The following is a 26,004-nucleotide window of genomic DNA, read 5'->3' as shown; positions in this document are numbered from 1 at the left end:
TGTATTTTGGAATCGTTTATGTAAAATTGGAGTATTTTACTGCTATAAGTGCTCAGAAGAACTCACCTGCGACACTCTCTGGTCTTGATGCTTTGTAGGTGGATTTTTGACCATCAATAGGACTTCTTTAATGGCTATAAGGCTATTAGGTTTTCTGTTTATTTTTGAGTGAGTTTTGATAAGTTAATTTTTAAGGAATGTGTCCATCTCATCTAAATTTTAAAATGTATTGATGCAAAGTTGTTCGTAACAGCCTAATGTTATCTTTTAATGTCTATGGCATAGGTAGTTAAATCTCATCTTTCAATCTCTTCTTCTTTTTTTTTTTTTCCACTGGAGACAGGAGGTTTTATTGATGCTGATGGGGGTAGGAAAGGCCCCCAGAAGCATGGGGGCTGAGTCAGTCAGCAAATGCATAAGGCCTGGGCACAGAGGAGCAGGTTAGGGCACATTCACCCTCTAAGGATTCTGTGGTTCCCTCATTGGAGAAGGGAGAGAGAGCATCTTGGGGGTGCAATTCCAAGAGCAGCCAGGACAGAGGTTAGAGATGGCTGAGAGCCCCTAACCTGAGGAGTCACCACAATAGGCAAGCAACAACTGTGTGGAAAGCTGGATGAACTGGTCAGCAGCGGAAAATGGGAGGCGGCACTGGGTTGGCCTCTTGGGGAGGGGTCCAACCTTGGCTTGGATGAGTTCATGAGAATACCCAGTGTTCCCAACCAGAGCGGGGCAGAGCCCAAAGCTCCTTTCTCTGCAGCCCTCCTTAAGGGAAAAAGGCGCTCAGAGAAAAAAGCATTCAGGGAGCCCCCTGGAAAGGGGTGCCAGAATTAGTCCTTAAGGCACAGCTGGGGTAGACAAGGCACCAAGGTGCAACTGGTGGGGGAGGGCAGGGGCAGCCTCCAAGCCAAGTGCCAGGGTCACAAGAGGACGCAGGACCGCCCACACTTGATCGGCGTGGGGCTGAGCACAGCCGGGACAGCCTCGGCGAACACTTCCTTGACACCATCCTGTTGCAGGGCTGAGCATTCAAGGTAGCACACAGCGTGGATCTGCTTGACCAGTACCTGGCCCTGCTGCGGTGTGATGGGTGCCTGGCCCTGCTCCTTGAGGCGCCGTAGGGTGTAAGGCTGGGCTCTCAGGTCCTTCTTGGTGCCCACCAGCAGGATGGGTACATCAGGGCAGTGGTGGCACACCTCTGGAAGCCACTTGTGCCGCACCTTCTCATGGGAAGGCGGACTGGCAATGGAGAAACAGATGACGAAGACGTTGGTCTGAGGGTAGGAGAGTGTGGCGGCGGTCATACTCCTCCTGGCCCGCAGTGCCCCACAGGTTCAGGTTCACTGTGTGCCTGTCAACTGCGCTCTGCGCGCTGTAATTGTCGAACACAGTGGGGATGTACTCTTTGGGGAAAGCGTTAGTTGTGTAGCAGATGAGCAGGCACGTCTTGCCCACAGCTCCATCACCCACCACCATGCACTTGATGCTCTGCATCGTGGGTGCAGTTGCTGTTGTGGAGGCAGTGCCTCCTCTCTCTTCCGGACCGCTCTGGCTGCAGTGACCTGGTGCCCTCCCCGAGCAACTCCGGGCTCGAGCTCAGTCTCTTCTTTTTATGTCTTTTCACAGAACAAACGTGGTTTATTGATCCTCTCTATTCTATATTATTTTTTACTCTTAAATTTTTAAAAAATCTATTTATTTATTTATTTATTTATTTATTTTGAGACCGGTTTATGAAACTGGCTAATTTTTGTATTTTTGGTAGAGATGGGGTTTCACCGTGTTGCCAAGGCTGGTCTTGAACTCCTGGGCTCAAGCGATCCACCTGCCTTGGCCTCCCAAAGTGCTGGGATTACAGGCATGAGCCACTGCGCCTGAGCCTCTTATCTTTACAACTTCCTCCTTTCTATTTTCATCAGGCTTATTTTTTCAGTTTCTTTCTTTTCTAGTAATTAGGATCATCCATTTTCTTTTTCTTTTTTTCTTTTTTTTTTTTTTTTTTTTTGAGACGGAGCCTTACTCTGTCGCCCAGGCTGGAGTGCAGTAGCCGGATCTCGGCTCACTGCAAGCTCCTCCTCCCGGGTTCACGCCATTCTCCTGCCTCGGCTTCCCGAGTAGCTGGGACTACAGGCGCCTGCCACCACGCCCGGCTAGTTTTTTTTGTATTTTTAGTAGAGACGGGGTTTTCCCATGTTAGCCAGGATGGTCTCGATCTCTTGACCTCGTGATCCGCCCGTCTCGGCCTCCCAAAGTGCTGGGATTACAGGTGTGAGCCACTGCGCCCGGCCTGGATCATCCATTTTCTTGTAACTACTTCTTTAGTTGCATGTTACATATTTTTATGTGTAGACTTACATTATACAGTTAAAAATATATTTGAATACTCACTATGATATCTTACTTGACGGATGGCTTATTCACAAGTATATTTCTTTATTTTCAATGCAAAGGGATTTTCTAGATCTCATTTATTTTGAAGTTTTAAAAATTTACAGGAAAAAAAACCCTACAGAAAAGTTGAAGAGTTAGTGTAGTATATCATCTTCCCAAGCAAACAATTTACATTCATAAAAATAGTTCATATATTAGGTCACAAGGAAGACATTAGTAATTTCATAAAGTAGAAATATTATAATTATGATCACCATGCAACAAAACTAGAAATTAAAAATGAAATTTATAAAAAAGCAGAAAGGCCCTTCCATCTGGAAAACTGAAAACAACTATTGGATGTAAGGAAAATAGAAACTGAAATAAAGGATTTCTGAAACTTAACGAAATGAAAACACAGCATATCAGATTCTTAAAACAAAAAAAAGGTAAGGCACTAATCAGGGGAAAATTTATAATCTTCAGTACATATTATAAATGAAGAAAGGGAAATAAGTAAATTCCAAACTTAGAAAGTTAGAAAAAGAAAAACAAGTAAATCAAAGGAAAGCACAAGAGAATAAATAATAAAGATAAAAAGAGAAATTAGTAAGAGAACAGAAAAACATCTGATTCAAAAATTAAGATTTTTATCTTGGCTGAGCGCCGTAGCTCACACCAGTAATCCCAACACTTTGGGAGGCCGAAGCAGGCAGATCACGAGGTCAGGAGATCAAGACCATTCTGTCTAACATGGTGAAACCCCATCTCTACTAAATACAAAAACTTAGCCGCGCATGGTGGCATGCGCCTGTAATCCCAGCTACTCGGGAGGCTGAGGCAGGAGAATTGCTTGAATCTGGAAGGCAGAGTTTGCAGTGAGCCGAGATCGTGCCACCGCACTCCAGCCTGGGCGACAGAGCGAGACTCTGTATCAAAAAAAAAAAAAAAGATGTGTATCTTGAATTGTTTAATGAAGCAAATAAATTAACCTAATAGAAATTACAAATATACAGAATAACAAATGATAAGTGGTAAGTAACCATTGACAAAGGGTAGTTTTTATAACAAGATTAATTTACATACCTTTACGTAAACAAATTTGAAAACTAAAATGAAATGGATAATTATGTGTGACAATATAGTTTACCAAAATTGACTCAAGTAGATATTGGAAGTTAAATAGCACAATTTCCATTGAATAAGTTTTTGAAGTTACGAAATAACTATCTCACTGAAAAATAAAAAACATGAAGTCCAAATGGTTTAACAGGAAAATTCTGCTACATTATGGAGTTCAAATAATCCTAATGCTAAATAAATTGTTTTAGAACATAGAAAAGAAGGAAAACTTCCAAATTATTTATTTTCTAAATGGCTTGGTATTGTAAATGCTGATTTAATTGTCTGTCTCCAGTTGTTGAAGGGCTAAAGTGAAATAAAGTAAAACATCTTAAAACACTTTTTAGTTCTTAGACCCTCTTTTTTTTTAAGTAGTTTTATTGATATAGACTGCACACATTTAAAGTATATAATTTGTGCAGTTTTGACATGCATACATCATCACGATAATCCAGTTAATGAACATATCCATCACTCTCAAAAGCTTTCTGATGCCCATTTAATTCTGCCTTCTTGCTCTCTTCTTGCCAGACAACCGCTTATCTGGTTTCTGTCACTGTAGAATAATTAGCATGTTCTTGGACTTTTAATAAATGTAATAATACAGTATATATTCTTTTGTATCTCACTTCTTTTACACAGCATAATTATTTTATATCAGTTTTTATGAAGCAAGTATAAAACAAATGTTTAACATACAAACTAAAGGGCCGGGCGCGGTGGCTCACGCCTGTAATCCCAGCACTTTGGGAGGCCGAGACGGGCGGATCACGAGGTCGGGAGACCGAGACCACCCTGGCTAACACGGTGAAACCCCGCTCTACTGAAAATACAAAAATTAGCCGGGCGCGGTGGCGGGCGCCTGTAGTCCCGGCTACTCTGGGGGCTGAGGCAGGAGAATGGCGTGAACTCGGGAGGCGGAGCTTGCGGTGAATGGAGATTGCACCACTGCACTCCAGCCTGGGCGACAGAGCGAGGTAGCACAAAGAAAATTACAGATGGATATTAGGATATTATATATAAAAATTATGTAAAAGTTCTAAATAAAATACCACCAAACAGAACAGAATCCAGCACTCTATTACAAAAATATTAGCTCATCACCAAGATGTATACTAGGAATGCAAAGATGGTGTAACATTAGAATCATCAATGTAATTCACCATATTTAGCCTAAGGAGAACACTCATATATTTACTTTCATATATGCTGAAAAACCTTTGACAGATTCAACACCAATATATAGTAAAAACTTAAGAAAGAAAGAAAAAAAAAAACTCTTAAGAAATTATATTATAATCAATACTTTTTTTTTTTTTTTTTTTTTTTTGACGGAGTCTCACCCTGTCGCCCAGGCTGAAGTGCAGTAGCATGACCTCAGCTCACTGCAACCTCCACCTCCCAGGTTCAAGCCATTCTCCTGCCTTAGCCTCCCAAGTAGCTGGGATTACAGGCGCCCACCACCACTCCTGGCTAATTTTTGTATTTTTAGTAGAAATGGGGTTTCACCATCTTGGCCAGGCTGGTCTCAAACTCCCAACCTCAGGTGATCTGCTCACCTTGGCCTCCCAAAGTGCTGGGATTACAGATGTGAGCCACCATACCTGGCCAATCAATACTTCTTAATGATGGTATTCGCTCGCTGTCTCTCACACACACACACACCCCACCACATACACAGAGAGAGAAAGGGAGAGGGAGAGAGAAGAGAGAGAGACAGACAGAGACACTTTATTCCTAAATCTTGTATTTTATCTAATAGGAAAATACTGGAGGCATTTTTACTAAGATTGAGAAAAAGGCAGAGATACCAACTCCACTTGTATTTAACCTTGTACTGGGGGCTTAGGCAGTGCAGTTAGATAAATCAATTAGAGGCACAAGATTTGGAAAATAGAAAGTAATATTGTCCCTACTTGCAGGTAATATGGTAGTGTATCTGGAATACTGCAGAAAATCAATAATGAAACTAAAACAAAAAAGGAATTTTATAAGAATATGCAAAAATCAGTGGTCTTCATATAGACAGATAACAAGTTTGAATATATAATGGAGGGTAAAATCCCATTTACAGCAACAAGAAAAAGAGAAAGTATTTAGAAGATTAAAAACATGTAAAACCTAGGTGAAGAAATCTTTAAAACACTTCTGAATAACAAAAGTAGCCTTAAACAAATGAAAAGAATCATTTATTCTAGGATAGGACAACAACATCATAAAAGTGCCAGTTATACCTAAGTTAATATATAAATTTAATGCAATCTCAATATAAATATCAACAGGGTTTTTTCTGGCACTAGACAAGTTGATTCTAAAGTTCATATAGAAAAATAAACATACAAGAATAGCTAGGAAAACAGAAGAACTACAAAGAGAAAGTAGACTTCCAGATATTGTAACATATTGCAAAGCTTCTATCATGAAAATATTGTGGTATAGATCAATGGTATAGAATAGAAAGTCAAGAAGTAGTCTCCTAAACACATAAATTTAGTGTATGATAAAGGTGGTTCTGAAATTATTAGGGCAGAGACGGACTTTTTAATAAATAGTGCTGGGACAACTTGTTAGCCACTTGAAAAAACAAAATTATATCTATACTTTATATCAGATACAGGAATAAACTCCAAATGAACCAGAAATCTAATTTTTTAAAAATTATCTACTAGAAGAATACATAGATGAGTTTTCTATAACCTGAATGTGGGGAAAGGCAATAAAAGAGGGGGGAAGAATTGGCTACATTGAAAAGCAAATTCTTGATTACAAAAATGAAAAACACCATAAGCAAATTTAAAAGATAGATGAGAAACCAGGAAAAAATATTTGCAAAATACGTTTTAAAGGCCTACTATCCCTAGTCTAAATTGAGAGAAAAAAATACCAAAATTGGATTAAAAAGGCAGAATACATGAGCAGATACAATTTTTTAAAAATATTTAAAAATAGAATAAAGTGTCTCTGTTAAATATATGAAGAAAATATTCAATTTCACCTAAAATAGGTAGTATAAATTTAAAGCTGCACTGAAATACCACTTCTCACCTATCAGCTCTGCACTAATTAGAAAGCTTCACAAGAAGCCCCATTGGTGAGGCTGTGAGGAATGCAAACTTGTAAAACCCCCTTTGAGGGAGAATTTGGCAGTCCAGCAGACTACACATGCATTTGCCCTTTGACCCAGCCATTCCACTTGTAGGAATATTCCCTAAAGATACATTTTCTTTTCTTTCTTTCTTTCTTTTCTTTTCTTTTTTTTTTTTTTTTTTTTTTTTTTTGAGACAGGGTCTTGCTCTGTTACCCAAACTGAAGTGCAGTAGTGTGATCTTGGCTCACTGCAGCCTCAGACTCCCAGGCTCAATTGATTCCACCTTGGCTTCTGGAGTAACTGGGACCACAAGTGCATGCCATCACGCCTTACTAATTTAAAAAAATTTTTATAGAGACAGAGTCTCACCATGTTGCCCAGGCTGGTCTTGAACTCCTGGACTCAAGCAGTCCCGTTGCTGCCTTCCAAATTGCTGAGATGACAGGTGTGAGCCACCATGTCATCCCAGCCTTACGTTTTCAACAGTAGGGAAATATGAATGCACAAAGTTATTTGTTGCAGCATTATTTGTAATTGTAAAATATCGGCCTTACGTTTTCAACAGTAGGGAAATATGAATGCACAAAGTTATTTGTTGCAGCATTATTTGTAATTGTAAAATATCGGAGAATACTTCAAATGTCCATACAGGAAATTTGTTGATAAATATCTACACAACGGAGTCCTGTACAGCTGTGAAGAAAAATGAGGAAAATCTTTACAAACGGGTATAGAGTGATTTCTAACATATGAATGGAAAGTGTACATACAGTGTGCTATTTTTTATGTAAGAAAGAAGGGAAAGAGACTAATATCTGCTTATTTTGCAAAAAGAAAAACAGGAAAGATAAATCAGAAATTATTGAAATCGATAACCCACAGGAGGTAGATGGCAAAGGATGGAGTGGGAAGAACACTTCTCTGTGGGAAAAACAGTCTTTTATGTAGTTTTAACTTTTAGAACTATGTAAATGTTTTATATATTCAAAAATCAAATCCACAAGAACAGTACAAACACAAACTAATGTATTTCAAATGATGAATGTAATCACCCTGAAGGTGAAGTAGGGATAACCAATCAAGTAACTTTTGAATATAGTACTTTAATTATGTACCCTTAATCTAAAGAAAGAAATGCAACTGCATTTTGAACTCTTTTTAGTAGGTTTGTTTTGTTTTGTTTTGTTTTGTTTTGAGACGGAGTCTCACTCTGTCGCCCAGGCTGGAGTGCAGTAGCCGGATCTCAGCTCACTGCAAGCTCCGCCTGCCGGGTTTACGCCATTCTCCTGCCTCAGCCTCCCGAGTAGCTGGGACTACAGGCGCTCGCCACCTCGCCCGGCTAGTTTTTTGTATTTTTTAGTAGAGACGGGGTTTCACCGGGTTAGCCAGGATGGTCTTGATCTCCTGACCTCGTGATCTGCCCGTCTCGGCCTCCCAAAGTGCTGGGATTACAGGCTTGAGCCACCGCGCCCGGCCTAGGTTTGTTTTGTTTTTTTAGTGACAGGAGTGTAGCAATTTGAAATTACTTCCTGTAGTTTCAGATTAAATAAATGAATAAATATATGATGGTTTTTTTTCTATGAGTTTTAAGATAGATGGTTACATCAATGGATGTATAGATGTAGATACAGAAATAGATAAAAGTGTTTATATTTCCTAGATCTGTCTACTAAAAGGGCCTAGGAGCAATGATATGCAAGTAGCAGATCATATCTAATGGCCAGGTCTTAGATTTTAAATATTTTTCCTCATTAAAATAAATGAAGGCTATTTGGGGAAATGGTGATTCTATGGCTGAAGCAGGGAAAGTACAGGAAGACCATGAATGTTGTGCCAGGTAGTAAGAAAGTGCCTGATGGGAAGGGCAGAGGAACCAATGGGTTAAAGAAGAAAACAAGAGACATTAGAGTATATCTTGAGACAAATGAAAACGAAAACACAACGTGCCAAAACTCATGGAATACACTGAAAGCAGTACTAGGAAGGAAATTTATAGCTACAAATGCTTACATTAAAAAAGAAAGATCCGAAATCAACAACTTAACTTTACACTTAAAGGAACTGTAAAAAGAACAAACCAAACCCAAAGCTAGCAGAAACAAGAAAATAATAAATATTAGGGCAGAGATAAACAAAACAAGAATAGAAAAGCAGCAGAGAAATTGACAAAACAGAATTGATTCTTTGAAGTGATAAAAAAATTGATAAAACTTTAGCCAGATGGACTAAGAAAAAATAAGAAAAATTACTGAAATCAGAAGTGAACACGGGGACATTATAACTGATTTACAGAAGTAAAAAGATTTATAAGAGAATACTGTGAGCAAATGTATGCCAACAAATTTGATAACATAAAAGAAATGGATAAATTCCTCAAAATACATAACCACCAAGACAGAATCATGAAGAAACAGAAAATCTGAACAGACCTATAACTAGTAAGGAGATTCAGTTAGTAATCAGGAATCACCCAACAAAGAAAAGCTCAGGGCCAGATGGCCTCACTGGTCATTTCTAACCAATATTTAAAGAAGAATTAACCCCAGTTTTCCTCAAACTCTTCCAATTAATGATATATTTGATAAAGGGTTAATACCCAGAATATATAAAGAATTCTTCCTCAGCACTTTGGGAGGCTGCCAAGACAGGAGAATTTCTTGAGCCTAGAAGTTGGAGACCAGCCTAAGCAACATAGTGAAACCCTGTCTGTACAAAAAATTTAAAAATTTGCCAGGTGTGGTGGTACACTGCTGTGGTCCCAGCTACTCAGGAGGCTGAGGTGGGAGGATCACTTGAGCCCAGGAGGTCAAGGCAGCTATTAGCTGGTGCACTCCAGCCTGGGTGACAGAGTGAGACCCTGTCTCCAAAAAAAAAAAAAAAAAAAAACTCATACAGCTTGACAAATAACCCATTTAGAAAATGGAGAAAGGATTTGAATAGACACTTCCCCAAAGAAGATATACAAATGACCAATAAGCAAATGATGCCCATTATCACTAATCATTAGAGAAAGGCAAATCAAATCCAGGAGATAAGACCTCACACCTGTTAGAATGCCTGTTACAAAACAAAACAACCAGAAAATAACAAGTGTTGCTGAGGATGTGGAGAAATTAGGATGTGGAAAAATGGGAAGCCCTGTGCATTATTTATAGCAATGTGAAGTGGTGCAACCACTGTGGAAAACAGTATGGTGGTTCCTTAAAAATTAAAAATAAATTACCATATGATTCAGCAATTCTCAAAAATATATTTGTACACCCATGTTCATAACAGCATTATTCACAATAGCTAAAAGGTGGAAGCAACTCTAATGTCCTTGAATGGATAAGCAAATGTGGTATGTATCTACAGTTAGATATTATTCAGCCTTAAAAAGGAAGGAGCAGCCAGGCGCAGTGGCTCACACTTGTAATCCCAGCACTTTGGGAGGCCGAGACAGGTGGATCATGAGGTCACAAGTTCAAGACCAGTCTGGCCAACATGGTGAAACCCTGTCTCTACTAAAAATACAAAACAAAAATTATCTGGGCTTGATGGCAGGCACTTGTAATCCCAGCTATTCAGGAGGCTCAGGCAGGAGAATCACTTGAACCTGGGAGGCGGAGGTGGCAGTGAGCTGAGATTGCGCCACTGCACTCCAGCCTGGGCAATAGAGCAAGACTCCACCTCAAAAAATATATAATAATAATAAAAAAGGAAGGAGCCTCTCATGGTGACTCACACCTGTAATCCCAGCTACTCTGGAGGCAGAGGTAGGAGGATCATTAGAGCTCAGGAGTTTGAGGCTGCAGCGAGCTCTGATCTTGCCACTGCACAAAAAAGGAAGGAAATTCTGACACATGTCTCATAACACAGATGAAGCTTGAGGACATTGTGCTGAGTGAAATAAGCCAGTCCCAAAAAGGCATATACTGTGTGATTCCACTTACAGTGTGAATATAGTATGATTCCCATACTGTATGAGTCAGCTGATGACAAACTTGTTTTTTTGATAATCTGGAAGTGTCTTTATTTCTTGTTGCTTTTTAAATAACAGCTGTATTGTTTTTAAATTAGTATTTGTGATTTTTTTGAGACAGGGTCTTGCTCTGTTGCCCAGGCTAGAGTGTAGTGGTGCAATCACAGCTCACTGCAGCCTTGACCTCCTGATTGAGCTGTTCTCCTACCTCAGCTTCCCAAGTAGCTGGGTCAATAGGCATGCACCATCATTCCTGGCTAATCTTTTGTATTTTTGGTAGATGAGGGGTTTCACCATGTTGCCCAGGCTGCTCTCCAACTCCTGGGCTCAAGCGATCCCCCCACCTCAGCCTCCCAAAGGGCTGGGATTACAGGCATGAGCTACTGTGGCCTACCTGAATGACAGGTCTATTGAAGTACATTACACATATAAAATTCACCCATAAACTGTACAATCCAATGGCTTTGAGTATATTCAGTTATGCAGCCATCACCACAATCAATGTTAGAACATTTTCGTCAGTCCACAGAGAAACTTGCATACCCCTTGCCATCATCCCCAAATCCTCTCATCTTTCCCAACCTTAGGCAATCACTAATCTACACTGTATCCATGGATATGCCTATTCTTATACATTTCATATAAATGGAATCATATACTATTTCATCTTTTGTGACTGGATTCTTTCACTTAACATAATGGTTTCAAGGCTCATCATTTTTGTAGCATTTATCAGTACTATATTTTTTATATGGCCAAATAATATTTTGTTGATATACACATTTTATTTATCCATTCATCACCTGATGGACATTTGAGTGGTTTCTGAACTTGGCTATTGTGAATAATGCTCCTGTAAACATCTGTGTACAAGTATTTATTTTGAATACCCATTTTTCACTCTTCATGCATATATAGCTAGGAGTGAAATTGCTGGGTTATGTGGTGATTCGGTTTGCCTGTGTCCCCACTGAAATCTCATCTTGAATTATGACTCCCATAATCCCCATGTGTCATGGGAAGGACCTCGTGGGAGGTAATTGAACGTGGGTTTTTCCCATGCTGTTCTTGTGAGAGTGAATAAGTCTCACGAGAGCTGGTAGTTTTATAAAGGGCAGTTCCCCTGCACACACTGTCTTGCCTGCCACCATGTAAGATGTGCCTTTGCCCCTCCTTTGCCTTCTGCCATGATTGTGAGGCCTTCCCCGCCATGTGGAACGGAGTCCATTAAACTTCTTTTTCTTTATAAATTACCCACTCTCAGTATTTCTTCATAGCAGTATGAAAATAGACTAGTACACATGGTGACTACGTTTTGCTTTTTGAGGTACTGCCTGACTGTTTTCCAAAGTCGCTGTGCCATTTTAGAATCCTACCAGCAGTGTATGAGGGTTCTGATTTCCCCACATCATTGCCAACACTTACCTGTTGCTGTTATTATAGCTACTTTTTAAAAATAACAACTTTATTGAGATATAATTCATATACCATGAAATTCACCTTTAAAAACCTAGTGTACAATTCACTGCCCTTGATTTGTAAAGGATATTTTTTCTGGGAAAATAATTCTGGGTTATTTTCTATCAGCACATTGAAGTTATCATTCCACCGTCTTTAGATTTTCATTTTTGCTAAAGAGAAATCAATTTTTTGTCCATATGGTACACAGTGATATATTTTGATGTGGATTTCTTTTTATCTCTGCTTGGAATTTTTTGGCTTTCTCAAATCTGAAGGTTAGTGTCTTTAATTAGTCCTGGGAAAGTCCCAGCTGTTATCTTTTCAAATATTAATTCTTCCCTATTTTCTCTTCTTTCTGGAACCCTGGCTAGATTTATGTTAGACTTTCTTACTCTGTCTTCGATGTCTCTTAACTTCTCATATTTTCCATCTGTTTTCTCTCTCTCTGTCTGTGTGCATCTATTAAGTCAAAAACTATGAAGGGTCTGAAGTTTTACCCTACATTTATCCTACATTTATAGCTATATTTATCTTTAACCACTTTTCTGAAGTTCTAATTATCTATTGTTATGACTGATTTTCTTTGGATTGTTTTGGTATATAATCAGGTTGTCTACATGTAATGATAATCTCATCTCTTCTAGTATTTTCTTTTTCGAATATTTTTGCATTGGCAAGAGCATCCAATATAGGAGTGAAAATGAGAGAACAACATTGTTTTTGCTGTTGTTTTTAATGGATTCACCCCTAGTGTAAAATATATGGTATTTGTTGGTTCCAGATTTTAAATACTTGTAATTTTGTGTTTTAATGTGTTTGTTAGACATGGTTTGAGTTTTATTAGATGCCTTTTCAAAAATGCATTGATAATACATACTGTATGATTCTTTTTTTTTTTTTTTTTTTTTTTTTTGAGACGGAGTCTCGCTCTGTCACCCAGGCTGGAGTACAGTGGCGCGATCTCCGCTCACTGCAAGCTCCGCCTCCCGGGTTCGTGCCATTCTCCTGCCTCAGCCTCCCGAGTAGCTGGGACTACAGGCGCCGCCACCTCGCCCGGCTAATTTTTTTGTATTTTAAGTAGAGACGGGGTTTCACCGTGTTAGCCAGGATGGTCTCGATCTCCTGACCTCGTGATCCGCCCGTCTCAGCCTCCCAAAGTGCTGGGATTACAGGCTTGAGCCACCGCGCCCAGCTGTATGATTCTATATATATGAATCAAGAAGTTTGAGAAACAATGAACGAAGAGAACATATGACATAAAATTCTGTCAAAAATCTTTCTTTGTTTAGAAATTGTGTTTGATGTTTAATTTTATCAGAGAACAGAAAGTTGCTTGCCCTAGTTCCCCAGTTAAGATGAAGTTGAGGTTCATAAATACCTCAACTTCAAAAAATACAAAAATTAGATTTTTTAATTTTTCTTAGTTAGACTCACCACCTTTGCCCCAGGGAAAGTAACTCCTCCCCTTTGAACAGTCACTGAGTGAGGCTTACAGAGCGACGCTCTGTTTTTCAGGAACCACCCCCTAAAATCTCCACTTTTAGCAGAAGACTGGAAACAGAAACATCTAAATGTTACTTGGCACTGAATGTCTTAGAGTAGTCTTTTTGGCAGTCTATCCCTTGATAGACTGAAATAGCCATCTCTGACAACAAAATGAATAAAAAGTCAGGTTTGACCTAGTCTTAATTTTGATAGATCCCTAACCAGTAACTTTAGTGTCACTTATTTCAAAGAAAAGGCACTCTTTTTTTTCCACTATGTTTTTCTCCATCCCATGTCTCTCTCTCTCTCTCTCTCTCTCTCTTTAAAGGTTTATTGTGTTTACTTTTATTCTTTTTTTATTTTTGAGACAGGGTCTCTGTTGCCCAGGCTGGAGTGCAGTGGGTGATCATGGCTCACTGAAACCTCGACCTCCTGGGCTCAAATGATCCTTCCCACCTCAGCCTCCTGAGTAACTGGGACTACAGGCACGTGCCACCTCACCCAGCTAATTTTTGTATTTTTTGTAGAGACAGGTCTTACTTTGTTGCCCAGGCTGCTCCTCCAACTCTTGGGCTCAAGTGATCCTCCTGCTTTGGCTTCCTGAAGTGCTAGTATACCAAGTGTGAGCCACTGTGCCCAGCCTACTTGAAAAATTCTTTTTTTTTTTTTTTTTTTGAGACAGACTCTGCTCTGGCGCCCAGGCTGGAGTGCAGTGGCCGGATCTCAGCTCACTGCAAGCTCCGCCTCCTGGGTTTATGCCATTCTCCTGCCTCAGCCTCCCGAGTAGCTGGGACTACAGGCGCTCGCCACCTCGCCCGGCTAGTTTTTTATATTTTTTAGTAGAGACGGAGTTTCACTGTGTTAGCCAGGATGGTCTTGATCTCCTGACCTCGTGATCCGCCCGTCTCGGCGAGGGATTACAGGCTTGAGCCACCGTGCCCAGCCGAAAAATTCTTAATAGCCAGTTTTAAAGGTAATGCTTGAAGCTTACATTTCCTGTGACTTTTTTTAAACACAGGGTCTCACTGTCACCCAGGCTGGAGCAGTGACACAGAATTACTCACTGCAGCCTCAAACTCCTGGGCTCAAGGGATCCTCCCGCCTCAGCCTCCCTGAGTAGCTGGGACTGTAGGTGTGTGCCACCGTGCCTGGCTAAAGACAGGATCTCCCTATGTTGCCCAGGCTTGTCTCAAACTCCTGGGCTCAAGCCATTCTCCCGCCTTAGCCTCCCAAAGTGCTGGGATTATAGGCGTGAGCCACCGCTCCTGGCCTGCTTATTTATATGCTTTTGTAATGGCATGATAGCTTCTTTCATATATGTAGGAGAAAATTTTAATCGTTTTCCAGATTGAACTTGTGATTTTTGTGGTCACTCTAATTCATAGGTTTATTTTTTTGGTTTCTGAGTGCTCATTGTACCCAGAAATTGTTCCTTTTTTTAATATTGTGAAACTTCATTAGCCTAAATTTATTTGTTTTCAGTTATTTTTTCTCCTTTATCACTGATCTTTGTTATTGTGAATGAACACTTTTTTTTAAGAGATGGGGTCTCACAGTGTCGCCCAGACTATAGTGCAGTGGCTGTTTACAGGTGCGATCATAGTGCACTACAGCCCTGAACTCCTGGGCTCATACAGTCCTCCTGCCGCAGTCTTCTGAGTAGCAGAGACTACAGGCATGTTGGTGAACAATTTTCTTTTTGTGTCAAACAATTGTATTGATATTTTAATGGACTATGTACAGAAGAGACACCCTTATAGTTCTTAGTACTCACCAACTTCTTTTTTTTTTTTTTTTTTTTTTGAGACGGAGTCTCGCTCTGTCGCCCAGGCTGGAGTGCAGTGGCCAGATCTCAGCTCACTGCAAGCTCCGCCTCCCGGGTTCCCGCCATTCTCCTGCCTCAGCCTCCCGAGTAGCTGGGACCACAGGCGCCGCCACCTCGCCCGGCTAATTTTTTGTGTTTTTAGTAGAGACGGGGTTTCGCCGTGTTAGCCAGGATGGTCTCGATCTCCTGACCTTGTGATCCGCCCGTCTCGGCCTCCCAAAGTGCTGGGATTACAGGCTTGAGCCACCGCGCCCGGCCTCACCAACTTCTTAAAAGCATTCCCACTGAGGATTTTGAGTAAGAAAATTATGTACTCATTACCATACTTCAGAATGTGATTCTGCTGGAGGGTGCTACCTGGAGAGGAATAACCAAAGAGTTGTGCATATCAAAAGTAGGAAGAGGTCCTCTCAGAGTTAAGGTTGACTGCATGCTAGCTGTGAATCCATAGTGTAATCACTACAGTTGTAAAATAGTTAATCAAACAATTGTTCTCCTGGGATGGCTAAATAAACATAAAACCATGCTGTGCAGTAATGTAGGAAATCTCTGTTATTAGAATACCATGACTAGTTTTGATCCAAAAATAAATTAAGTTATGGAAGGAATGTGAGAAAAGGGTAAGTAATGATGCCATGGACCACTTTGTTCTGCTTAGTGTCATAAGACTGAAGATCTGTGTACCTCCGCCTCCTTGTCGGTAGTCTACTTTGTTGATGTTGAAATTCTGAGAAGGCAATAGTCTGACTTCACTCTTTATCACTTCACATCATTTATTAATGTGGGAAAGACTTCCACATTGTACAGCACCTTGGAGAGAGGACACCTTAACAAAAGATCAATAATTTTATTATTTATTTATTTATTTATTTATTTATTGAGATGGAGTCTAGCTCTGTTGCCAGGCTGGATTGCAGTGGCGCAATCTTGGTTCACTGCATCCTCCGCCTCTCTGGTTCAAGCAGTTCTCCTGCCTCAGCTTCCCAAGTAACTGGGATTACAGGCACATGCCGCTATGCCCAACTAATTTTGGTATTTTTAGTAGAGATGGAGTTTCACCATATTGGCCAGGATGGTCTCAATCTCCTGACCTCGTGATCCACCCACCTCGTCCTCCCAAAGTGCTGGGATTACAGGAATAAGCCACTGTGCCCAGCCAAGATCAATACTTTTAAACTGGATTCCAAATGGTGAGGTGCCCTAGGAACTGCAGAGATCAAGGTCTTAAAATATTTTCCATTAAAAAGAATCAGGGAAGCCGGGTGCGGTGGCTCACACCTGCAATCCCAGCACTTTGGGAGGCCAAGGCAGGAGGATCCCTTGAGCACAGGAGTTCGAGGCTAGCCTGGGCAACATGGTGAAACCCCATCTCTACCAAAAATACAAAAAAATTAGCGGGGCATAGTGGTGTGCACCTGTGGTTCAGCTGTGTGGGAGGAACACTTGAGCTGGGGAGGCAGAGGCTACAGTGAGCCACCACTATACTCCAGCCTGGGCAACAAAGTGAGATCCTGTCTCAAAAAAAGAAAAAGAAAACAAGAATTAGGGATGCTTGAAGAAATGGCTGATTCCAAATCTGGTGCAAAAAAATGCACAAGGTAAGCCTGGAACATCTTTTCATGCCATATAGGAAGGAAGCTCTCAATGACTCATAAGGTTAAGTCATAAGGACTGAAGCGCCCACCTGAAAACTCCCACTGGCAAAACATGAATCAATTTGAGAATCAATAAGGATGATCACTGTATTGGATTGAAACACACCTAATATGTTTAATCCGTGAGTTCATAATGATACTGAAAAAAAAATTCACTATTTGAAGGTGGTGAAAGAATGAATATCATTTCTTATTTATTATTATTAATATATTTAAGGGATACAAGTGTAGACTTCTTTTTTGTTTTTTTTTTTTTTGAAACAGAGTCTTGCTCTGTTGCACAGGCTGGAGTGCGGTGGCACAATCTCGGCTCACTGCAACTCAAGCAACCTTCCCACCTCAACCTGCTGAGTAGCGGGGACCACAGGCCTGCACCATTATGCCAGGCTAATTTTTTTGTAGTTTTTGTAGAGACAGGGTTTTGCCATGTTGCCCAGCCTGGTCTCAAACTCCTGGGCTCAAGCAATCCGTCCACCTCAGCCTTCCAAAGTGCTGGAACTACAGGCATGAGCCGCTGCTGCCAGCCACGTGCATATACTGTATAGTAGTGAGGTATGGGCTTTTAGTGTACTGCATCATTATTTTGAAACTTATGATAAAAGTCTTATAGCTGGCTAGGCATGGCTCACACCTGTAATCCCAGCACTTTGGCAGGCTGAGGTGGGATAATTATGACTTCAGCACAGGAGTTCAAGACCGGCCTGGGCGACATGGTGAGACCCTGTCTTTACTAAAAATCTAAAAATTAACTGGGTTGTGGTAGTGTACACCTGTAGTCCCAGATACTCAGGAAGCTGAGGTGGGAGGATCACTTGAGCCCAGGAGGTCGAGGCTGCGGTGAGCTGTGATTGAGCCAGTGTGCTCTATCCTAGGCAACAGATCAATACCCTGTCTCAGAAAGAAAACAAACAAACAAAAAGTATTCCTGCTAATGAATGAAAGAAGTAATAACAGAATCTAAATGTCACTATTTTGGGAGGTGGCCTTCCAAAATGGTGGAGTAAGGAACTCAGGGTGTATGTATAGCTGTAACAATATTGGATGAGTTGACAAGTGTTGAATCTGGGTGATAGGTATGTAGGGATTTATTCCTTCCATCTACTTTTTTTGGGGTAACAATTAAGATATAATTCACATGCCAATGTGAATTATTCAATGTTTATTAAATAACTAGCTATATTACCTAAAGCAGGTTAAAGAGGAAAGAGCAGCAGAAATAATTCCTTCTGGAGAAGGTGGGACAAAAGCTGTATTATGATCATGCTTATAAACATGAAGATTTCTCAATTGAGTGTAACTTAGTTTCTTCTAAATTCTGCTTTTCACTGTTATCTAAAGTCAAGATGGTTGATAGATATAGGTTAATGAGTGGAACATGGCTTATGTGAAACTTCATATTTCTAGAAATATCATCTAGCGTTAACCCTGCCTCCTAAGATATATGCTATAAAATAATAAAAGTAGATGTCTGGTAAAGGTAGGGAAAAGGGTTTATGGGGTTATAACTATCAGCTAAAGTGAGGATTTTTTAATGCATGGATTACAGCTAGGATCTTCCTTTAGCCCCAGTAATTTTAAGGTGGTTAAGCTGAGGAGGGCTATAGCTCAGCATTACCACAGCTTGTTACACCAGGGATATAAATGTGCTTGGTAAACGTATTCTTTCAGGTTGCAACTAGATGATTATGAAGCATAGTATCTTGCTGGTAAACCTTTGCTCTCATTGGTGGTGGCGTTCCTCCTTTCCCCAATTTTGCCCTTGCACAGAATTCAGTTATTCATTTGTTCTTTGGGCTTTCTGTGTGCTTTGATCATTTCCTCCCATCTCGCTCCCTTCCAGCTTCCGTTTATCCTTCTAGGCCAGGTCCCATTTTTCTAAAAGCCCTTTCCTAATAATCCCCTCCCTAATGTCTTTTGTACTTATTTTAGTATTGTGGAGGAAGAGAGGGGGAACCTGGTTATTGCGTTATTCAAGTGAGCCTTCAGTTAGTTGAAGATTATATATTTCAAGTGTCACTAGTTGTAAATGTCAAAACAGTCTATTGACCCAAAAAAAACAACAAAGTCCTATTACTCTGGGCACACTTGGAACAATGCCTGTTTGAATCAAATCCTTCCTCCCTTCAATAAACATTGTGATTAATGCAAAATACCTAACTTCACTGAATTTTTTTCCCCTCACTTTTTAGGATTATGGCTGCTGTTCCTCAGAATAATCTACAGGAGCAACTAGAACGTCATTCAGCCAGAACACTTAATAATAAATTAAGTCTTTCAAAACCAAAATTTTCGTAAGTGTTTTTATTGGTTTGCTGTCACATAGGCACTAACTTACCACATTGTACACATGAGATATCTTCTCTTTAAACTCTGTCATTGTACAGATGAAGAAATGAAGCTGAGAGATTCATTGATCTTCCCACTTTGTCAATTAATGGTAGAGTATGTTTTAGCAGCACCAGGTGAGATTGTGTCTCACCTTTGCATGGTTCCTGGCACATAATATTTGCTCAATAAAGATTTGTTGAGTAAATGAATAATCTTGTAAATTTGGGCAGATAAGTGTTTTTTAAGTTTTGTGGGGTTTTTTGTTGTTTTTTTGTTTTTGTTTTTGTTTTGTTTTGTTTTTTGAGGCAGAGTCTTGCTGTGTGCCCAGGCTGGAGTGCAGTGGCGCGATCTCAACTCACTGCAAGCTCCGCCTCCCGGGTGCATGCCATTCTCCTGCCTCAGCCTCCCAAGTAGCTGGGACTACAGGTGCCCACCACCACACCCAGCTAATTTTTTTTGTACTTTTTAGTAGAGACGGTTTCACTGTGTTAGCCAGGATGATCTCGATCTCCTGACCTCATGATCTGCCCACCTCGGCCTCCCAAAGTGCTGGGATTACATGCATGAGCCACCATGCTTGGCCTTTTTTTTTACTTTTTTGAGACGGAGTTTCACTCTTGTTGCCCAGGCTGGAGTGCAATGGCGCAATTTTGGCTCACCACAACCTCTGCCTTCCAGGTTCAAGCGATTCTTCTGCTTCAGCCTCCCCAGTAACTGGGATTACGGGCATGCGCCACCATGCCCGGCTAATTTCATATTTTTAGTAGAAATGGGGTTTCTCCATGTTGGGCAGGCTGGTCTTGAACTCCTGACTGCAAGTGATCTGCCCTCCTTGGCCTCCTAAAGTGCTGGTATTACAGGCATGAGCCACCACGCCTGGCCAAGTATTTTAATATAATTTTACATCCTTTCGAACAACAGTTTATAAGGAAACTACAGCTCTCCAGTTCTGCCTCTCCTCTGAGCTATCCTCCAGACTCCTAATGATATCTGATAATAATTTATATTATAAGTGATGCTTTTACCAGGTTGTAGACTCTGTTTGGGGTGCCTGGCTTTGAAGTCACCACTGACTTTTCAGATCATTAAATCCAGCAGACAGCCATGATTCCCGCCTCTTTTACTTATCCTGCAGATTTTAACAGAGTTAGCAGTTTTTAACTCTTTTTCCCCTTAAAATTCTTATCAGAGTAGCAAAAAGTAGCCACATTTGAATCTCCTCCCTTTTTCTTTTTCTTTCTCTCTCTCTTTTTTTTTTTTTTTTTTTGGATACAGTCTTGCTCTGTCACCCAGGCTGGAATGCAGTGGCACAGTCTTGGCTCACTGCAACCTCCACCTCCTGGGTTCAAGCCATTCTCCTGCCTCAGCCTCCTGAGTAGCTAGGGCTTTAGGCATACACCACTATGCCCGGCTAATTTTTTGTATTTTTATTAGAGATGGGGTTTCACCATGTTGGCCAGGCTGGTCTCGAACTCCTGACCTCAAGCAATCCACCTGCCTCAGCCTCCCAAAGTGCTCAGATTACAGGCATGAGCCACTGCGCCCGACCTCTTCCCTTTTTCATTTATGCTGTCAGCCCGCTCTGTAGATGCTATTGACTAAGGACTACTAGCCTGAGAAATAAAGTAGTGGGAATGGACTCTCAAAGCCAAATATAATTAGCCTCTGAATGGGAAGGACTAGAGAACAAATAGAATTTAAGTTACCTGATAAATTTAAAATCAAGAGAGAGATGGATTCTTTGCTCAGTTGGAGTTGGGATACAATTAATGTAACCTGTGTGAATTAGTTTTAAAAATTACAGTTTTGTAGAGTTGGGGGGGTTGTTAATATGGATCTATCTAATCCAGTTTTTCCATTATTTTTCAGAGGTTTCACTTTTAAAAAGAAAACATCTTCAGATAACAATGTGTCTGTAACTAATGTGTCAGTAGCAAAAACACCTGTATTAAGAAATAAAGATGTTAATGTTACCGAAGACTTTTCCTTCAGTGAACCTCCACCTGACACCACAAATCAGCAGAGGGTCAAGGACTTCTTTAAAAATGCTCCAGCAGGACAGCAAACACAGAGAGTTGGCTCAAAACCATTATTGCCAGATTTCTTGCAGACTCCGAAGGAAGTTTTATGCACTACCCAAAACACACCAACTGTAAAGAAATCCCGGAATACTGCTCTCAAGAAATTAGAATTTAGTTCTTCACCAGATTCTTTCAGAACCATCAATGATTGGGATGATATGGATGACTTTGATACTTCTGGGACTTCAAAAGCATTTGTTACACCACCCCAAAGTCACTTTGTAAGAGTAAGCACTGCTCAGAAATCAAAAAAGGCTAAGAGAAACTTTTTTAAAGCACAGCTTTATACAACAAACACAGTAAAGGCTGATTTGCCTCCATCCTTCTCTGAAAGCGAGCAAATAGATTTGACTAAGGAACAGAAGGATGACTCAGAATGGTTAAGCAGCGATGTGATTTGCATTGATGATGGCCCCATTGGTGAAGTGCATATAAATGAAGATGCTCAGGAAAGTGACTCTTTGAAAACTCATTTGGAAGATGAAAGAGGTAACAATTATTTTATCTTCATTTTAGTATGTTCATTGTACTTTTTTATTCAAAGCTAGCCATTAGGAATAGTCATGAATATACAGGGTTTTTGTCCTTAAGGTTGTTAGGGTCTTTAGTGGTGCTTTTTGAATAATCTGTTGGCCACATATCTAAGGCAGGACATACTGATGAAATGGAAGGTTTTACTCTGCTAATATAATTTCCAGGATAGCTCTGTGATTTTATACATGAAGAAAATGCAGTAGTTTCCCCTTGTCCACAGCTTTGCATTCTGAGGTTTCAGTTACCCGCAGCCAGCCGTGGTCTGAAAATACTGCATATCTTCTCTTGTGCTTTGGAACCATTATTAAGAAAACACAAGCCCTGCCATACCGCGACAGTCAATCTGATAACTGAGACCACTACTAAGTGATTAACAGCAACTCAGGTGGACAGATGAGGTTGGGGCAAGATTTTATCACACTACTCAAAACAGCTTGAAACTGAAACTTTATGAATTAATTTATTTCTGGGATTTTCCATTTACATCACAATGCCTACATTATTCACCTCTCTTCATCTCATCATGTAGGCATTTTTTATCATCTTACATCTTTACAAGAGGAAGGGTGAGTACAGTACAGTAAGATATTTTGAGCGAGAGACCATAGTCATGTAATTTTTATTGCAGAATATTGTTATAATTGTGCTATTTCATTGTTCATCTTTTTGCTGTGCTTAATTCATAAATTAAACTCTATCATAGGTATGTATGTATAGGAAAACACACAGTACTTATAGGGTTTGATACTGTCCGAGATTTCAGGCATCCACCGGGGTCTTGTCACATATTTCCTGAGGAAAAGGGGGGTGCTGTTGTAAGATCCATAGAGGTTAAATAGTGGTCAGTGGTAAATTGGAAAATGAAACTAAGCCTTTCTACTGTAATTCCTTTATGGCTTGTTGCCACCTAATATTGATGAATAATGTACACTAGTTGTACTATTAAAGTATTATAAATTACATTCAAAGTTTTTCCTGGCTAGATCTTGTAATTATTAAGTGTCCAAAATTGAGTAATTGAGATTACCTACATGTGGAAGTAACCACCTTATGAAGCAGTTGCAAATATGAGAGTAAAATTGTTAAACACCTGAATCCCATTAAGGTTACTCTAGGGTGAGAGAGCACTGAAAAGTGATTGATAATAAGCAAAACTATAGTCTCATCAATGATGCTTCTGTTTCTGAAGGGAAAATTTGTTAAAAGATAGAGAGCAACAATTTGGGTTGTGTTTTCCCCCATAGTCCAAAAGAGAGACTTAAATAACTAGGAAACTTTGTGGTAAAGGTGGTTTGTACAAGCAGCCATGTTTATCTTATTATCAGACTTATCTGTTACACTTTACCCTTATTTAAATATGAGTGAAAAGCTGAAAACTAGAAACGTTGATACCAAATATGTGTCTCGTAATTAACCAGAGACAGACATGAATATCCCTAAGCAAGTCTTTGGCCTCAGTCGAGCATTCACTAGACTTAATCCAGTTGACTCAATAATAATCATTTATGAATAAATAAGCCAGCATTAGTGTGTGAAGGGAGAGGATCCATACAAAGTGGTGTGATTGTTTGTGACTTGCCAGAAGCACTCATTCTTTTTTTTTTTTATTATTATACTTTAAGTTCTAGGGTACATGTGCACAAAGTGCAGGTTTATTACATATGTATACATGTGCCATGTTGGTGTGCTGCACCCCTTAACTCGTCATTTACATTAGGTATATCTCCTAGTGCTATCCCTCCCTCCTACCCCCTCCCCACAATAGGACCCGGTGTGTGATGCTCCCCTTCCGGTGTCCAGGTGATCTCATTGTTCAGTTCCCACCTATGAGTGAGAACATGCGGTGTTTGGTTTTCTGTTCTTGCGACAATTTGCTGAGAATGATGGTTTCCAGCTGCATCTATGTCCCTACAAAGGACACGAACTCATCCTTTTTTATGGCTGCATAGTATTCCATGGTGTGTATGTGCCACATTTTCTTAATCCAGTCTGTCACTGATGGACATTTGGGTTGATTCCAAGTCTTTGCTATTGTGAATAGTGCCGCAATAAACATACGTGTGCATGTGTCTTTATAGCAGCATGACTTATAATCCTTTGGGTATATCCCCAGTAATGGGATGGTTGGGTCAAATGGTATTTCTAGTTCTAGATCCTTGAGGAACCACCACACTGTTTTCCACAATGGTTGAACTAGTTTACAGTCCCACTAACAGTGTAAAAGTGTTCCTATTTCTCCACATCCTCTCCAGCACCTGTTGTTTCCTGATTTTTTAATGATCGCCATTCTAACTGGGTGTGAGATGGTACCTCTTTGTGGTTTTGATTTGCATTTCTCTGATGGCGAGTGATGATGAGCATTTTTTCATGTGTCTGTTGGCTGTATGAATGTCTTCTTTTGAGAAGTGTCTGTTCATATCCTTTGCCCACTTTTTGATGGGGTTGTTTGTTTTTTTCTTGTAAATTTGGTTGAGTTATTTGTAGGTTCTGGATATTAGCCCTTTGTCAGATGAGTAGATTGCAAAAATTTTCTCCTATTCTGTAGGTTGCCTGTTCACTTTTGCTGGAAGCACTCATTCTTACGCACTCATGCCCTGTTCTTTCTGTCTCATTAGTGGTTAACAAATCTATGTTTATCAACTGTTTTACTGTAGATAATAGCGAAAAGAAGAAGAATTTGGAAGAAGCTGAATTACATTCAACTGAGAAAGTTCCATGTATTGAATTTGATGATGATGATTATGATATAGATTTTGTTCCACCTTCTCCAGAAGAAATTTCTGCTTCTTATTCCTCTTCAAAATGCCTTAGGTAAACTAGCTAAATAATTAGCATTATTATTTGTTTCTGAGATACTTTAAATAGTTTAATTTAGTTATATAATATCATTTCTATATAAAAGTATTTTGTGTTTTGTGTAATTATTTTACATTCAAGTGAAAGTCTCAATAAAAAACTCTATTTATACATTTAATTGGTTGCATTCTAAAGATGAAGTCCCATTATGATTAATTACATGAACCTTCCAAACAATTTTATGTAGTTGATTTTTTTTTTTTTTTTTTGAGACAATCTCGCTCTGTCGCCCAGGCTGGAGTGAAGTGGTGTGATCTCGTCTCACTGCAGCCTCAACCTCCTGGGTTCGAGTGATTCTTGTGCCTCAGCCTCCCAAGTAGCTGGAGCTACAGACACACGCCACCATGCCTGGCTGATTTTTCGTATTTTCAGTAAAGACGAGGTTTTGCCATGTTGCCTAGGCTGGTCTTGAACCCCTGAGCTCAGGCAATCCTCCCGCATTGACCTCCCAAAGTGCTAGGATTACAGACATAAGCCACCTTGCCTGGCCTTATATAGTTGATTTTGACATAAGGAATATATTTCTGAAAATATTATATTTCCAAACCTGACCTGAAGTGACACAAAGCTAACCCATTATATGGGAAGTGAACTGGGACATTAGTACTTTTTAAAAAAATCCTACAGGATAGAATTGGCCATTGTATTTGTTATTCACTCAATTTTAGCAAATTGGTGACATGATGATTGTTAATTGGTAGTATTACGAGAAAAATAGATACTCCATATGACTCATCAATAGCTTAAATTGCTAAGTGTCAATGTTACCTTCATCCTCATCCCAGTCTCACTCTCAGACCAGTTGAGTGGTAGAGTATAATATATACTAAACTGAGCAAAAGTTTGTATGGGGTCTCAATTCTAAACCAGCATTCTCATTTACTAGGTGGAACAGCTGAGGCCCAGGGAGGAGCAAAGAATTGCCCAGGATGATAAAATGAATGAGAGATGAACTCAGATGCAGTGTAGTGCTTTCCCGGTGTCATACTGATTCCTTGTTGAATGCCTGGCTTTTTTCTTTACTTATTAAAAATATGTATTACACAAATAATATAATCATTTTAACAAGTATTCTAAATAAGAAAGAAGGAGCACTGCTGGGTGTGGTGGTGTGGTAGTGGCCTGTAGTCCCAGCTACTCAGGAGGCTGAGGCAGGAGGATCCCTTAAGCCGAGGAGTTCAAGGCTATAGCATGCTGTGATTACGCCTATGAATAACCATTGCACCCCAGCCTGGGCAACA

At 40.0% G+C, this 26,004-nt stretch overlaps 1 protein-coding gene and 1 pseudogene across 4 annotated transcripts in view; one reads left to right on the top strand and one right to left on the bottom strand.

Moving 5' to 3' along the window:
* Positions 1–26,004, top strand: part of BLM (BLM RecQ like helicase) — a 106,702-nt gene that overhangs the window by 12,483 nt on the left and 68,215 nt on the right. For 3 of the 4 annotated variants that reach the window (XM_009210947.4, XM_021940871.2, XM_009210949.4), the window contains 3 exons: positions 19,154–19,255; positions 21,162–21,862; positions 24,562–24,718. In XM_009210947.4, the coding sequence (XP_009209211.2) occupies positions 19,158–19,255; positions 21,162–21,862; positions 24,562–24,718 (956 nt within the window). In that variant the 5' untranslated portion in view covers positions 19,154–19,157. Of the gene's footprint in view, positions 1–19,153; positions 19,256–21,161; positions 21,863–24,561; positions 24,719–26,004 lie in introns of those variants that run through there. The other variant, XM_021940872.2, reaches the window with a different exon arrangement.
* Positions 847–1,566, bottom strand: LOC103886020 (annotated as a pseudogene).

The sequence above is a fragment of the Papio anubis genome, chromosome 7 (assembly GCF_008728515.1).
Source record: "Papio anubis isolate 15944 chromosome 7, Panubis1.0, whole genome shotgun sequence".
Lineage (NCBI taxonomy): Eukaryota > Metazoa > Chordata > Mammalia > Primates > Cercopithecidae > Papio > Papio anubis.
This window is presented reverse-complemented; position numbering and strand designations above follow the sequence as displayed.